The sequence below is a fragment of the Bubalus kerabau genome, chromosome 13 (genome assembly GCF_029407905.1).
Source record: "Bubalus kerabau isolate K-KA32 ecotype Philippines breed swamp buffalo chromosome 13, PCC_UOA_SB_1v2, whole genome shotgun sequence".
NCBI lineage: Eukaryota > Metazoa > Chordata > Mammalia > Artiodactyla > Bovidae > Bubalus > Bubalus kerabau.
In genome coordinates this window covers 38786889-38804273 of record NC_073636.1, presented here as the reverse complement: position 1 = coordinate 38804273, position 17385 = coordinate 38786889, and the positions used below count along the sequence as shown (strand labels likewise).

Sequence of the window (17385 nt, the reverse complement as noted above, 5' to 3'; positions counted from 1 at the left end):
AGGGATTGGCTGTTGGCCAGTGATTCATCCATTGGAATAGAATGCACTGCAGCCATAAAGAAGAATGGGGTGCTTTTGAATGGAGCAATATAGGACAATATACAGATACAATGTTAAATGAAGAGAAAAAGGGTGTGAAACAGGGCATGATATGCCATTTGTATGTACAGAGAGGGGGAGATTTAAAAATATGTACGTATATGCTTGTATGGATGTAAACTACATACATACATTGGAAGGACAGTTGATATTATTGGTTGCCTTTGGGCAGCTGATGGGGGCAGGGAGCTTGGAGGGAAAGTTTTCATTGTATATCCTTGTTTGACCTTTTGAATCTTGGATCATCTGAATTTATTACCTTTACCTTTATTACCTTATTACCTTTATTAATTTTCCCAAGAAGTGCACGAATCATTTACCAAGTCCAAATAAAATGTAACAAAACCATTTTTTAAGCAATGCTCAAAAATGAAAAATTAGCTTCTGCTTTCTAAGTAGACACTGTGGCTTTAAACCCCTGCTTGGTTTGTATCAGTGCTCTGTCAAAGAGGCAAAATGCCATAGTGGTTCAAGAGCATGGCCTGTGAGCAACTAAGACCCAGCACAGTCAAATGAATAAATAAAAAAAAATTTTTTTAATCCCTCCTGTTTTAAAAAGAAATGAGCCTGGTCAACAGATCCAACTTCCCAGAAGTCAGATCAAAATTCTGCTGTCATTTACCAGATTTCTTAACCTCTCTGGAACTCAGTTCCCTCATCTATAATGTGGGTATAAAATAGGACCTATCTCATAAGGTTGTACTGATAAAATTAGTTAATTCACGTAAAGCACAGTGCCTGGCACAAAAAACTCTATTGTTAGTTATTGTTATTCACTTCTACAGTATATATTTTTTTAAAATCTCATTAAATAACTGATCCCTAGGCATTATTCAGGGACTTGCTACTTTAGTGTTAATTCTAGATATCCTGTTTTGGGTTTTTCAGACACCCCGGATGTCAACATATATTATACTCTGGATGGCAGCAAACCTGAATTCCAAAAGAAAATTGGTTATGGTGAAAACACTACCTTTAAGTATACGAAGCCTATTACCCTGCCTGATGGAAAAATACAAGTTAAAGCTATCGCAGTCACTAAGTAAGTCAAGAGCATAATGACTGGGATGATTTATATTTATTATGTTTTAACTTTACTCATTTCAATGAGAATCGGTGCTGGATTATAAAGACACTAAAGAAAAAGTTATCTTAATTTCAGCATATGTCTGTAACCTTTGTGTTTGTCTTTTATTGAGTTATGCTGTAAAATACACATATTTTCATACATAATTAACATGAGGAAAAGTTTTATGGATAGAACATATAAACAATTACTTGTTTAAAACAGATTCTGGATTTGCAGCCACATGGATGGACCTAGAGATGATCATATGGGTAAAAGGGTATAGTTCAGTGAAGTGCAGTGTATATTAATACTGTTTTTAGTCTGAAATCCACACTGGGATTTTGGGAAAGTGAAAGAAAGTGAAATCGCTCAGTCATGTCCGACTCTTTGTTTGCTACCCCATGGACTGTAGCCTGCCAGGCTCCTCCATCTGTGGGATTTTCCAGGCAAGAGTACTGGAGTGGGTTGCCATTTCCTTCTCCAAAGGAAGAGCCTTTTCAGGGTTTGGGACCTCCGAACAGATTTGTCTTGAGGAAAATGCTGCTTTTAATAGATGGTTCTTTTATTCCCCAGGACATGGCCTATGACCACCATGGTTCTCCATCTGATTTTGTACTGACTTTATTGCCCTTCAAAGCTACCATCATCTTGATTTGTTAAGTGTTAGCTAATTCATTCTTTTCTTTGTCCTTTCTTTCCTAGTCAACACTTTTTTTTCAGTTTCAAGTATAGAGATACCATTTAGTTTGGTAAACTTCACCGTGGGGTGTAGAGAAAAAAGATCCTCAAATGCTTTGCAGATTAGTCTGTGATAGAGGAATTATTTTGTGCCCCAAAACAGGTTTGGCCACATTTCTGGAAGACTAATACTGGGGCTGGCCCAGGTAATTTAAATCAGACTCCAGGCTCCCCCTGCTGGCTAAACTACTGCATGGCCTTTTAAGCTACAAATTCTACAATGATAATTGCTTGGCATTAAAAAAATTTTTTTTAATAATAAAATGAAAACAGAAAAAAACCCTGACACATGATTATTCTTTATTAAAAATTGGGATCTGTGGCTTTTCCCACTTGCCAACCCATTTCTACTGAAACTAGTCATCTCAGTTATTGAAAACTAATAAGCTGATTACTCTGGTGCGTCATGCGGCAAGGTGACAGTAAAATGAAGTCGCGATCAATGACTTTGTAGTTCAAAGGAGTTAATAGAGCTTCCAGCAGAGTCTGAAGAATAAGGACACTGTTTATGCGTCTCACCATCTTGTTCTGTGCCCACTAAGTGTCTGCTCTGAAATGCTGTTAGTATTTCAGATGTGCTCAGCTTAGGAAAAGTACCTATACAAAAAAATTTTGAAAGTTAGTGCTTGTATCTAATTGTGATAAAATAGTTCTTTATGGAAATCATGCAGCTTTGTTCAAGTCTCTGTGTCTAGGTTTTTCAGGCCATTAGTTTCTTAATAAGGAGAAAACGGCCTTTAGATAAGACTGTTAACAATGAAAGGTCTTTAACATATTAAGAGGAAAACCTGTGGTCATGAAGTTTTGAATGATATACAAAAATATTTGTGATATAGTCAGTGAAAAAAATTAGTATGTAAGATGACACACTAGTATTGTGACACTTGCAGAAATGCACAGAGGACTTTCCTGGTGATCCGGGGGTTGAGAATCCTCCTGCCAATGCAGGGGACACAGGTTTGATCCTTGGTCCAAGAAGAACCTTCAGAGATGCTGCAAAGTAACTAAGCCTGTGCTCCACAGTAAGAGAAGCCACTGCAGTAAGAAGCCCATGCACCACAATGAAGAGCAGCTCCCTCTTGCTGCAACTAGAGAAACCCTGCTGCTGCTGCTGCTAAGTCACTTCAGTCATGTCCGACTCTGTGTGACACCATAGCCAGCAGCCCACCAGGCTCCCCCGTCCCTGGGATTTTCCAGGCAAGAGTACTGGAGTGGGGTGCCATTGCCTTCTCCAAGAGAAACCCCGCATGCAGCAACAAAGACCCTGCATAGCCAAAATGAATAAGTAAATAATTTTGCAAAATACACAGAGATAGAAAAGGGCAGTGATCTGCAAGTTACTGGGAACCAGGCTTCTGCTCAGAGCCAGCCAGGCCATAAACCTGACCATTCCTCAGGATTCAAATGGTCCCTGGATGGAGATGTTTGTGATGTGAGGAAGTTATCTTATTAGGAGGACACTGTATCTTGGATAACAGGCCATGAGCCAATGATGATGAGCATCCAGGTGAGACGGATGCTGAGGTGAATGAGTTAAACAAGCAGTTCATCTAAAAGACTTTCTATATCTACATCCAGATACCTGTGTCTGTAAATTTGGTTTGTTATTAAGAATAACAAAACACATGCTTCCCCTAGCCACCCATAAGTCTCTCCAGCCAGTGAGCATGCAAGTACCCACTGATCATGTTATTTCTTAAATACTGTCACTCACTGATAGGTAGTGGCTGTTCAGACCAGTTGTAGATTTCTGAGAATTGTTTTCTCCTTCTAAAAATGTGGCTTAAGACTTCGACATGGCTTAATGGTAAACATTTCTTAGGGCTTCCCTGGTGGCTCAGACAGGAAAGAATCTGCCTGCAATGCAGCAAACCTGGGTTCGATCTCTGGGTTGGGAAGATCCCCTGGAGGAGGGCATGGTGACCCACTTCAGTATTGTTGCCTAGAGAATCCCATGGACAGAGGAGCCTGGTGGGCTACAGTCCATGGGGTCACAAAGAGTCAGACACGACTAAGCAACTGAGCACAGCACAGCACACATTTCTCAACTGTTTTGGAACTGATGTCTATTCATTTCTGGATGTTTACTTAACCAAAGAATTTTAAGTGTTTTGGGACACTTAAAGTTTCAAGAATTTTAAGAAATGTAAAAAAATCAACATGTAAGAAATCTGAGAAATTGCAAAAGAAATAATGAAACAGATAAAAACACATCAAAGGCCAATAGGAAAATCAACGAGCAAAGCGGATAAAGGACACTGAAGGCAGACACCAACTTGAGATATAAGAGTATTAAGTTCCTGGGCAGATCAAGCAGAATCCCTTGTGTTCTAGCTGTGAGCTTTCAGTGCAAATTAGTGACAGTGAGAGTTAAACATACCAGACAAATACACCAAAGTGTGGTCACGAGGATGTGGCAGAGGCTGCAGGCTGCTCCCAAAATCTGTGTTGCCTTCTTCAAGAACCATAGAAGCTTCCCTGGTGGCTCAGTGGTAAAGAATCCGCCTACCAGTGCAGGAGACACGGGTGCGATCCCTGGTCCAGGAAGATTCCACATGCTGTGGAGCAACTAACCCCATGCACCACAACTATTGAGCCTGTGCTCGAGAGCCTGGGAACCACAACTACTGAAGCCTGCACGCAACAAGAGAAGCCACCGAAATGAGAAGCCCGCTCAGTGAAACTAGAGAGTAGCCCCCGCTCACCACAACCAGAAGCAGCCTGGGTAGCAGCGAAGACCCAGCACAATGAAAACAAAACAAAATTATTTTAAAAATAAAATAAGTAAAGTTTATTTTTTTTTTAATAGAGCCTGGGATTTTTAGCAGGACACACATGTGTTTTCAGTCCTCCTTGAAGCTAGCAAGAGCCCCGTGAATGCACGGGATGTGGCCAGTAAATGCATGTGGAAGTGACCTGGCAGTTTCTAGATTGTGCCCTGTAGGAGGAGGCAGGCCGTGGTTCCTGCCAGCTGGAATGTGGCTGTGGTGGTCAGCCACTTTGGGTCACAAGGACGTGTCATGTCCTAGATATGATGGGGCAACAGGGTAGAAAGTCAACCCTAGGCCCCGGGCACCATGGCTCCCCTGCATAGCTCTGGGTGGGTTATAGCCTATTGCTATGGTTTTTCCAGTGGTCATGTATGGATGTGAGAGTTGGACTGTGAAGAAAGCTGAGCACTGAAGAATTGATGCTTTTGAACTTTGGTTCTGGAGAAGACTCTTGAGAGTCCCTTGAACTGCAAGGAGATCCAACCAGTCCATTCTAAAAGAGATCAGTCCTGGGTGTTCTTTGGAAGGACTGATGCTAAAGCTGAAACTCCAGTACTTTGGCCACCTCATGTGAAGAGTTGACTCATTGGAAAAGACTCTGATGCTGGGAGGGATTGGGGGCAGGAGGAGAAGGGAACGACAGAAGATGAGATGGCTGGGTGGCATCACCGACTCGATGGACATGAGTTTGAGTGAACTCCAGGAGTTGGTGATGGACAGGGAGGCCTGGTGTGCTGTGATTCATGGGGTCACAAAGAGTCGGACACGACTGAGCAACTGAACTGAACTGACCTGACTCTGTTTAAGCCACTGCTGTTTTGATTCTGCATTACAACAATCAAGCCTGTATCCCAATACACCAGGAACACATCTCAAGCAAATACCTACAGAGAACATATTCAAGGGTACAGGTGATCAAAACAGGCCAACAGTGTCAAGCGTCAGCGAGTGTGTGGAGAAACTAGAACCCTCAAATGATGCCACTGGGGATGTAAATGGAACAACCACAGGTCGCAGTTTCTAAAAAGTTAAACTCACTGACCATCTGACCCAGTGGTTCTGCTCCAGTGTATCTGTCCACATATATGGCTGGACCAGCCCTTGTTGTTGTTCTTATGATTCCAGAAGGCCCTCAGAGTAATCATCAAGGAACTTGGAAAGAGAAGAAGTTTATTACCTACAAGTCCTGGGGATTATGTGGCACCCAGTGAGGTCACAAATACAAAGAGATGGGGGCGGGGGGAGAGAAGAAGGGACAAATCACAGGCCAAGGGTCTGCTTTTATTAGGGTTGAAGGCGGGAGGCTGAGGGGTTCCATGGGCTCAGTCTTCATTGATGAATTTTGAATGTATGAGCAAGAATTTACAGTGGGAAGAGAAAAAATTGCCCAATTGGTCAGTCATGGAAACCAACCAAGATCTCTAAAATAAAAGGGCTTCCATGGGGGGGGCAGTGGCTGGATCTTCATCTGGTCCTGTGGCTGGTGATGTGTTTACTCAAGAGCACCATCTTTGAAGTGGATGCCTCAGCAAAGCCTAAGTCAGGCGCCTCATTACAAGCAAGAGAAAACCCAACCTCAGGGGCTCATACTATAAAGACTCATACGTGAATACTCATAACAGTATTAAGTATTGTAACCTCCAAACTGGCAAAATCCAAATAACTGCCCATTGGGGAATGGATAAACTGTACATCTGTAAAATGGAATGCTACTCAAGAATAAAGGTGAATGAATTGCTGACACGTGGCAACTATGTAGGTGAACCTCAGGAACAACAACAAAAAAAGCACAAGTAAAGGCAGCCAGACATGTGAGACTGTATTTGTAGGATTACATTTATCAGCATGGCAACCCACCCCAGTATTCTTGCCTGGAGAATCCCATGGATAGAGGAGCCTGGAGGGCCACAGTCCATGGGGTCACAAAAAGTCAGACAGGACTGAGCAACTAAGCTCAGCACAGCACAGAAAAGGCAAAACTATGAAGACAGGAAGCAGATCAGTGGTTGCCTGGTGTAGGAGGTGGAAGTGAGGAGTAACTAGAAACAGGTTGTTTTAACACTGGACTGTGGTGGTAGGTGCACAGTTGTATAAATGTATGGAGTATCATCAAATTATATACCTAGAGCAAGTGCATTTTATGTCATGTACATTATACCTCAGTAAAAATGTTTAGAAAAATAAAGAGTATATAGATGAGCTGCTGGTGCTGAGGGGAAATCACCTCCAGAATTTACTTCTGGCCACCTCTCTGTTGGTTTCTCATGGGACTTCTATTGCATCATGGAGGAACAAGATTAATTGTCAAATATTATAAATAAATTGAAAACTGGCTAGTATTTGGGGAATAACAGTTAAATCTCCCAGGGCAGTGTATATTATGCTACCCACAGTTGGGATAAGGAAAATTCCCATAACTTATGTGGAATGAATGATATACAGGTAACCTCATTCTTTGCTTCAGAATAGTTTCAGGATTAAGGTATGACATCTTTATGGTGAATGTGGTAGATAGTCCTCCAAATGGCCCCCCAGTGAGCCATGCCTCCCACAGTATCCCCTCCTTCTGAATCTGGGCTGGCCCTACAACTTACTTTTGACCAAGAGAATGCTCCAGATATGACGCTAAGGCCAGACCACAAGAAGCCTTGCAGTATCTGCTCTGGTCTCTTGGAACATAAATGCTGGGAGAAGCCAGCCACCTTGTAGGAAGTCTTTGATTTACCTGAGACCTACTACTATGAGGAACCCCACATTCACCACCCGTAAAGGGAGATAGAAAGGGAAGGAGGGAGATGACTGGCAAGTCCCCAGCTGACTTAGAACCTGAGGGGAGAAACCATTTTGGACATCTGACTGAGTTGTACTTTCACTTGACTCTGGCCCAAGCTGACACCTGACTGCAACCACATGAGAGGTGGCAAACCCACACCTTTGTGTTCTAGGACATAATGTTTTGCAGTGGCTTGTTACATAGCAAGAGATAACTGAATAAGAGTAAGGTTAAGACCATAGAAATGGTAATATTTTGGTCTCTCCAATTTAAAATATTAATATAATAAATTCATTCTAGAGTCATCTTAATTGCTGGACACCTTGTCTTTGAACGTTTGTGTGACACGCAGACTTTTCCTGTTTGGAATAATTTTCAGAGACTGCAGAGAGAGTGCCATTGTCACAAAGGTGTTTCAGGTGGACTCTGTTCCACCAGATCCAGTCTCTCCAGAAGACACTGTGGAAAATGCTCTCAAGGACCCTCCGAAGCAGGCAAGTACTGACACAATGATGCATTTGAATTAATTGTCAAATATTATGATTAAATGATTCATTTGAATCGTTACCACATCCCTGGTCCCTTTCCTCAGTGGTCACATCTTCCCCTTCATTTACCCCCAGAGTCAGTCTGTCATCCATTTTCAGGTCCTTATCGTTGGGGTCACTCTCAACCACTGCACAGTATCTTTGCTGGTTTCCCACCTTTTGGCCAGTCCTCCACCCTGCCTGTTGGAGACTCCTCACTGGCATCTCTATCTAGGCTCCTGTGTCTTCTCCTCTTACCCTATGGAAGAAAGCAGAAACCCTCAGCCTGGACTCTCAGAGCCAGTTTCTGTCCTCAGTCATCCTTTCCTGCTTTGTGACTCCCCTGTTTATGTTCCAGCTCAAACTCGATTGTGCATGCTGTGTTCTGTCTCTGCTCCCCTAGCTCCCAGGCCTTCTTTCATCAAGTGCTTTGATCACGTGATTACTCCGCTCCTTGTCTGTGTCCCCCATGTACTGTAAGCTCCCAGGCAGCAGAGAGCAATTCTGCCATACTCCATGTCCTGCATGGGGACAGGTAGGAGAGGGTGGAGGCATTTTTTGAAAAGAAGTATCGGGCTAGTAGGAGCCCTCAGTGGGCATGACCTTCAGTTATGTTGAAAGCTTCGTTTCCAGATACAAAGCCTCACCTCTTTAGAGAATGAACTACACCTATCTAGAAAGGACATTTGAAACTCTAGTCCTTGGGTTCTGGGTATCAGTGGGATGGATCCCAGGGTCAGAGGGTGGGCCAGCCCACAGTAAGGCAGTTAAACAGAAAGTCTCAGACTCTCGTTGGGGTGATGGGAAGTGTTTTGGGGGAGTCCCTTCAGCCTAACAGTTAACCAGAGGACAGCAAAGACGCCGTGGGACCAGAGCGGTGGATGCAGGCATGGTGTGGGGCCCACTTGTGACCAGGGGTCTACACTGGCCGGGAGGCAGCCAGCAGGGGTTGAGCCAACATGTACCAGCAGGTGTTCAGGCTTCAGCCAAGCATGAGGGACTGACCCTGAGGAGAAGGAAGCTAGAGAGAAGCATGTCTGTGTTTCAGGGCCGTGTGTGGGAGGACAGTGGACAGAAGATCTGTCTGGGTCCGACCCCACCCTGTCTTTGCCCCCATAGTCTGGTGGTCCCTCCGTTGTCACTGTGTCTCCCAAGAGTGTGACGTCCTGCCTGTGTGCTGCCACCTGCCTCCAGGCTTGGCCACTTGACATGGACGGGGCATCCCAAGCAGGCGTGCTGCCAAGCAAGCAGCCCGGAGTCAAAGCTGTGTGTGTGTCCAGAGACAGTGAGGCAAAGGTCACTTGGTGAAAACGACTCTGACCCCTTTCTAGTAAAGAAGTGTAGGCTGTGTCACCGTCTCTACTATGGAACTTCTAATTTTCACATCTAAACAGGCGGAGTCAAGTGATTGATACATAGTCTCTTCCCTCCTAGGAACTGAAAAATGGATTTGTTGAATCAAAAGGAAGGAAGAAATATAAGAATCCTGAAAGTAAACTGGGTTGGAATGTTAACCTTGGAAAGTTTCCAGGTATGAAGTGACAGGACGAAGATACGAGTTAATATTCTAAACCACCAAACAGGTTCAGGGCTTGTGTTCTTGTCTTCCGAGGGGTTGACTAAGAAACACCGGGACAGTACAGTAAGATCTCATTTGACTTTTAACGCCATCCTGGCTACAGGAGGGAGAGTCAAGCTATCCAGCAGAGTCAGATTTATCTATTCATTGCAACACGGGAGACGATGTGGTAGAGGAACCGTGGCCATCTCATCAACTAAAGTACAGACAACAGTTGCTGGGGGAAGGTGGGGTTTGGATGAAATTTAAATGAAAGAAGAGTTCTGATAGGTAGGCGAAGCAGAGATCAGTGGGAAATGGTCGCCATGAGGTATGGACCCGAGAAGGGGACCAGGGTTCTGTTTCCTTGGAAACAACAAAGATACATGTGGAAGGTAGTGCCCAGAGACCTTTCTCTGAAGCTCTGCACCTGGGTTGGACATTGAGGCTGCTTCTCTGTGGTTGGATGGCATCACCAACTCAATAGACACGAGTCTGAGCAAACTCTGGGAGACAGTGAAGGACAGGGGAGCCTGGTGTGCTGCCGTCCATGGGGTCACAAAGAGTCAGGCATGACTGAGCGACTGAACAACAACTCTATGTCACAGTGACCTGGGTCTTCCAGGCAAGAGTCGGATGTTTCATTCTTACTGATAGGATTTCAAACAGCAAAGTTTTCTGATAATCTGATTTTAGAGAGCAGGGTTTCTTGGTCAGTAAGAAACAGCGGTCACTCAGAGTGGGAACTGTTAGGATGGGTGACAGCTGCGGTGTGTCCTTGGGACACATAATATTCCCTGCTGACCTTGCAACTGGATTTGTCCATTCTCCCAGCCTGTGCAGAATGCGGGGGAATGTGGCAGGGCAGATTTTCATTTTCTCAGTCTGGGCCCACTTTTTTCTTTATTGCTATGAATTCAACTGAGTGGGAGCTTCTCTGCATAGTCACTACATTAGAGAATGTGACAACAGTGTCCCCTTATTAAAAGGTTTCTAACTATGAAGACACATTTGCATGAAAGCACATATGATTTCAGATATTCACAGAATGATGCTTTTGATGTAATTGTAGACATGGGTGAAAGAAGTGACCCTAAAACATTGAAAGACCTTCGCTTCTCAGAGAGTCCGCGGGAAGCCCCAACTTTCCGTGATGAATTGGGCTCTAGACCAGCCCCCCAGCAGCCCCAGGTAACTGCTAAAGAAACTCTTTTGTTACTAAAGATCTACTGTGTTTTTAATGCTTCCTGCAACATACTTTAAGAAAATGTCCCTGCCTTTTCACCATGTTGTATGCCAGATACCTAGTTGAACAAAAAAGGCCCCTGTACTCATGGTGCTCACATTTTATTGGGGATGGGGGAAGGCAGATATAAACGTGTGAATAATGGGAAAAATAATTAAGAATAGTGATTTGTCATGAAAAGGATAGACCTGGGTGATAGGATAGAGCCATGGTTTTCCAAGTATGGTCCTCAGACCAGTAGCATCAGCATCACCTGGGAGCTCATCAGAAATGCAGACATCCAGGTCCCCCCCCCACCCGCCCCACCCCAGATCTGCGGCCTCAGAGCCTTTAGGGTGGGCCCCATCATCTGTTCTAATTGGCCTTTCTTCTGATCAACACCCAAACTTGAGAACCCCTGGGATAGAGAATGACCAGGTAGGAAGAACAGTGTCCTAATTCAGGGGGATAAGAGAAAGCCCCCTCAAAAAGGTGACATTTTAATTGAACCTTCAAGATGAATAGAAACCAGCCCTGCAAAGATCTTGGTCGAGTAACTTCAAGTTCAGCTAAGTGAGGATCACCAGGAGGCTGGTGTGGCTGGAGCATGGTGGGAAAAACGATGGCTGCTGCATATGGTGGGACAAAGCACTCTATGAACTCTGTACTTTACCGTACCAGAGCTTTTACCATGATTTTATATATGTTCTTCATTTTAGTTCCCTGGGTTTGCACATATAACTGGTTAGAATTTTGCCATGATTTTATATATGTTCTTCATTTCAGTTCCCTGGGTTTGCACACATAACTGGCCAGAAGAGCTTGACAAGCACAGAGATCATGAGGATTCACAGGGAGACAGACTTTCTCAAGTATGTATTGCTTTCTCTGTACTGTCTGAGTACTGCTAAGACACAACATGGTCAAAATAATTTGAAGATGGGGCATAGCAGTGGTATTTTCCCCAACTGTTTTGTTTTTTTAATTAAATTTTTACAAAATTTAAAGGCACAAATGACATACATAAATGGCACTTAAAGAGTACAATTGATATATACGTATAATCTCAAGACTATCACCCCAATCAAGAAAATGAAAAAATCTACCACCTCCAAGAGTTTCCTGCTTTGCACCCTTTTAAAATCCTCCCCTGTGACCTTCCTATTCCCAGGCACCTGTTGGTCTGCTTGTTGTCATTGTAGCTTAGCTTGCATTTGATCCCATACATATATATATATGGAACAATTCAGTATTTTTTCCTTGGCCAGGCTGCTTTCATTCCACTTGATGACTTGGAGGCTCACCCATGTTGTATGCATGCACTGGACGTTTCTTTTTAACTCTGAGTAGTGTTCCATCGTATGGATACATCACAGTTTGTTTATCCTGTTTCCTATTGGATGTACATCCAGATTGTTTTTAGGTTTTAGCTGTTGCAGATAAAGCTGCTATGAATATTTGTATACATGTCATCCTGTGCATGTATACTTTAATTCCCCTTAGCTAACTAACTAGGAGTGGGGTGGCTGGCTCATATGGTAGGCATATGTTTAACTTTTTAGGAAAACTGTCCATATGTTTTCCTAAGAGGCTGTACCATTTTACACTCCCACCAGTAGTATATGATGGATGGGAGTTCCAGTTTCCCTACATCTTCACCAACATTGTTATTTTTATTTTTGGCCATTCTGGTAAGGTGGGGGTAGTGGTTTTAATTTGCATTTCCCTTGGGGTTGGTAGAGTGGGTGACCTGGATAAAGGTGGTCAAAAGATACAAACTTTCACTTGTAAAATGAGTAAGTCCTGGGGATGTAAGTGGTGAAGATAGTTAATGACACTGTACTGCATACTGAAAGTTGCTAAGAGAGTAAATGTAAGAAGTTCTCAACATAAGGGAAAAAATTCCGTAACTGGTGACCGATGCTAACACTGGGGTGACCATTTTGCAGTATCCACAATTATTGTTAGGTTGTACACTTGACACTAATACAGTGCTGTAGTGTCTTCTCTGTCTTTATTGGTTTTGTCTGTGGTTTTCTCAGTTATTGAGGAAATGATACTGAAATCTATGACTATAATTATGAGTTTGTCTACTTGTCCTTGTATTGCTTTCAGTTCTTTGCTTCATGTACTTTGAAGCTCTGTTGTTCAATATATAAACCTTTTGGATTCCTATGTTCTATTGCTGAATTGACCCCTTTATCCTTACAAAATAAGCTTTTTTAAAAAAATCCATTTTTATTGGAGTATGGTTGATTTACAGCATTGTGTTACTTTCAGGTGTACAGCAAGGTGAATTAGCTATACACATACATGTATCCACGCTTTTTCAGATTCTGTTCCCATATAGGTCATTACAGAGCATTGAGTAGAGGTCCCTGTGCTGTCCAATAGGTTCTTATTAGTTATCTATTTTTAAATATAGTAGTGCATATACATCAATCTCAATCTCCCAGTTTATCCCTTCTCCTGTGAAATAACCTTTTTATTAACCCTGGTAATAGTCTTTGCTTAGAAATCATATTTTCCTGATATTAATATCGGCATTACTGCTTTCTTTTGATTAGTATTTGCATGGTGCATCTTTTTTTCATCCTTTTCTTTTTAACCTATTTGTGTTTCTCTAGTTAAAGAAGGTTTCTTTTAAACAGCATGTAGTTAGGTCTTGCTTTTAGAAAATATAACAGTCTCTGCATGTGGTGCTGAGCGTATTTATATTTATTCTGATTATTGATATGTTTGATTTCAGTCAGCTGTCATGCTATTTGTTTTCTGTTTGTCTTACCTATTCTTTGTTGCCCTCCCCCCCCCCCCCCCCGCTTTTTTGGCTTGCTTTTGGATTAATTGGGTATGTTTTATGATTTCATTTTATTTTGTATCCTTTGTTGGCTTATTAGCTATAAGTTTTCTTTTAGTGGTTGCCTTAGGGTTTATACTACATATTTTTAACTTATCACAGTCTTCAAGTGATGTTAGACCACTTCATATATAGTCTAAGAACTTCCAGTAACTGGATAACTGCAGCCTTTGTGCTATCATGATTATTTATTTTACTCCTACAAATATTACGAACCTCATAATACATTATTACTTTTATTCAATATCAATTTTTTATAGTCCTTTATACTCCTACTGTGGTAAAAATATAGTAAAATTTACCATTTTAACAATTTCTAAGTGTACAATTCAATGGCGTTAAGTACATTCACAGTGTTGGGCTACCGTCAGCACCATCCCATTTCCAGAACTTATTCATCATCCCAAATGGAACCCAGTTTGCCCAGCGCCATTGCTGAAAAGACCATCCTTTCCCCAAGTGAACACAACTACAAAGGCTGGTGACTGTTGAGAGGCCCTGGTAGAGACCGGTGCAGGCAACCGAACAACCCAGTGCACAGTATGCAGATATCATAGATGCTGCGCGGTTCAATTAGGTCACAGGATCGGGGCCCCAACCTGCCTGGAAATGCTTGGCGGCAACAGGGTGACTGACAAGGGAGCCAGTTCCAGGAATCCTTTCACAACCAGGTAGGTGGATGAGGGCTAGAGGGTGCCGCCACCACCTAGAAGTGGGCAGCCGGTGTTGGGGCAGGACCTCGGACTCCACGCAGGTGAGTGACGGTGTAGGCAGGGCTTACCTGACAGGGACTCTCCAGAGCCAGGTAAGAGTCAGAAAAGTGCACTGTGGACATTACTGGAATTCGCAGGGCTCACCCGCACACACGTCAAAGCCCAGGTGCCAGGAGGAGCCAGGGCCCCACTCGGAAGTGGGGTCAAGGCTGCTGATAAAACTGCTGCTGTGCCCGGAAGCAAGAGGCACCTGGCCTCCAGCTGAAGGGCACCATGGTCCCAGCCGTGTGGGACTTTGTGATAAAAAGGCTTAGAGAAGCACCTCCCGTCTTAAACTTGTTCCACTGCCTTTGAGAGCATTCTGCTTCCTGTTTTGTTTTTTAAGAATGTTCAAATGCTTGTCGATGTCGTGCGCTGCTCAGCACAGGGCTGCTCAGGGGCCTCTTGTGTCGTAGGTGTGCCCGCTGCCTGGTGGCCCGCCCGTCGGACCCCTTTGCTCGCTACTGTCTGGAATGTGGCTCCTCTGTGCCGCCCATCTTCGGCTGCCGTCTGCCGCCCCCAGAAGGAGCTCAGGTGAGTAGCAGGATCCTTGAAGATTCTTCCACTGGTCGATCTGGTCTGTATTTGCAGAAGGAGCATAGCACCTGGCACATGGGAACCACAGATAGTTGTTGAAAAAATTACTGGCAAGTGAATCTTGTTCTATCCAGACTCCTATTTAGGAATCAGAAACAAGTTTGCAGTGCCATTCCTTTTGTGTGGTCTCGAAGAAGCACAGGCTCAGAAAAAGACTGACATCTTTTGATTTCAGTGGTTCACTTATGGATAAATACATGTTTCCTACTCATATGATATTTCTGTTCATAACCTGGGGACAATATGGAAATATATTCTACAAATAAATGGCCACAAGTGCTAATTACAGGTCTGTATATCTGTAAAGTACACCATTCTGTCCAAAGAAGCTGTTTATATCAGCTATAGATCGATCAGTATGTCTACATTTAAAAGTTTTAGCTGACCATAGATAATAACTGATATTATCCTACCACTAAGTGGTTAGTTAGTTAGGGAATTCCCTGGAAGTCCAGTGGTTGGGACCAGGTGCTTTTACCTCCATGGCCCAGATTTGATGCCTGGTCAGGAAACTAAGATCCTGCAAGCTGCACAGCTCAGCCAAAAAAAAACAAAACAAAACCCAAAAAGGTTTGTAGTTAGTTAGAAAACATACTTGACTTACTAAAAATCAAAACCTTCACCTAAATGTATTCATCTCTTATGCACTTGATACTTTGGGGTTCTTTTGGATTCAGGTTTACAAAATGATGCAGAAGGATCTGGGAAGTTTACTGAAAAATGACCATTTAAAAAGGATAGTCACAGGGTAGGAGGTGGGAAGGAGGTTCAAGATGGAGGGGGCATAAGTATACCTATGACCGATTCATGTTGATGTATGGCAGAAACCAATACAATATTGTAAAGCCATTATCCTACAGTTAAAAATAAATTTAAGCATTTGGTAGTATTCACCAAAAATAAAAAGATAGTCACTGAGAAAAAGTCATTATTCAATGAATTCAAAGTCCAGAGTTTTAGAATTGAGTTACGCCTTCAAGCAAGAGGCTAGGTACTTAAAGGGAGATGCTGTAGAAGTTAATTTAATTTACTCTACTCCCATGATATATTTTGAACTCCTTAAAGAAGGTGGTATAGCAAATAAAACATGAACAGGTCTCATTGGTTTAAATTTTCCCTGCTTATATATTTGTTGGTGCAATGTCAAAGTTGTTTTCTTACTGGTCTGAAAACAAATTTTTCAAAACTTTCTTTGTTGTTAAAGGGAGAAAAGGTTATCAGGGATTATAAATATTCAAAATGATGAGCTTCAGAATATCTATACTGCCTGTAAATGATATTTATTAACATGCCCTAATGTATAAACCGCTTTGTAATCTGAACTATTGAGTTCTTACCATGTCCTGCTCTCAGCTGGGCTTCAGGGACTTAAAGGGGTGGATCCCACTCCTAGGGTCCCAGACCTAAGACACTCAGGGTCTCATTAGAGACGTGCAGAGGGGTTCCTCTCAGCTCCAGAGCCACTCTGCATCGTCCTGCTGAAAGCATACACAGAATTGAGTTGTACTTGTTGGTGAGTTACAGCATCAACTGAATTCACCTTATCAACACGTTTCTTTTTGAAAGCTGGGGATTGCAGTGGGACAGAAAGGATCCTGAGTGCTGGCTTGGACCCAGATTGAAGTGCATGACCTTGATTCCCTGAATTTCTCTGAGCTTCGTGCTGGTGGACAAGCTGGCTCTCCTGTCTGAGGAGGCTGACCCTCCTTTCCTTGAAGTATATAATACCTCACCTAGGGCAGTGGCCTTGAAGGGAGACTCTTCTCAGGATTCACCACCACCTTTTTAATTCCTATATTTCCTGTGTTGAATTTTTTTTTTTTTTTTTGCTATTTTAAAAAGTTGAGTTTTTTAACTTATTTTCTAATAGAGCCTGGTGGGCTGCAGTCCATGGGGTTGCAAAGAGTCGGGCACAACTGAGCGACTAACACTTACTTACTAAATAGAACTCTAGGGAATACAGCAGACTCCTTAACTTCTCATAGTCTGTTTCAGAATAGTTTAACTTAAATCTAGCAATACACAGAAATTTCCCTCCTTCTAGAACTCCCTGTTAAGTCCCTGATTACTTGCTGGTTCATCAGTCGCTCAAGACAGGACCATGATCTCAGGTTGGTGCAGCCACGGTCCTCCCTGTTGGCTGGCCACTGAGCGCGTCATCTTGACCGAGCTCCAGATCGTGTGAGCCCTGGCCGCCAGCAGCCACAAAGCTGCTGGTGTTCACAGCCCACCCTGCTCTGACAGAGCTGGAGGAGGACAGGGAACAGCCCAAGCGAGACCCAGCAGACGTGTGGGGTCTTCACCCAAGGTTCATCGCTTTTCAGTTCATCCTCTATCTTTGGTTGGCTTTCAGAATCTGAAATGGTTACTTTTTTTTAACAGTTTTATCCAACTTTATAATTGCCTTTTAATGTATTAT

At 43.1% G+C, this 17385-nt stretch overlaps 1 protein-coding gene across 4 annotated transcripts in view; it reads left to right on the top strand.

The window, feature by feature from the left end:
• DZANK1 (double zinc ribbon and ankyrin repeat domains 1) overlaps window positions 1–17385 on the top strand; it is a 52559-nt gene that overhangs the window by 4531 nt on the left and 30643 nt on the right. For all 4 annotated transcript variants that reach the window (XM_055544084.1, XM_055544082.1, XM_055544083.1 and 1 more), the window contains 6 exons: window positions 988–1141; window positions 7830–7944; window positions 9412–9508; window positions 10608–10726; window positions 11547–11632; window positions 14786–14903. In XM_055544084.1, the coding sequence (XP_055400059.1) occupies window positions 988–1141; window positions 7830–7944; window positions 9412–9508; window positions 10608–10726; window positions 11547–11632; window positions 14786–14903 (689 nt within the window). The remainder of the gene's footprint in view (window positions 1–987; window positions 1142–7829; window positions 7945–9411; window positions 9509–10607; window positions 10727–11546; window positions 11633–14785; window positions 14904–17385) is intronic.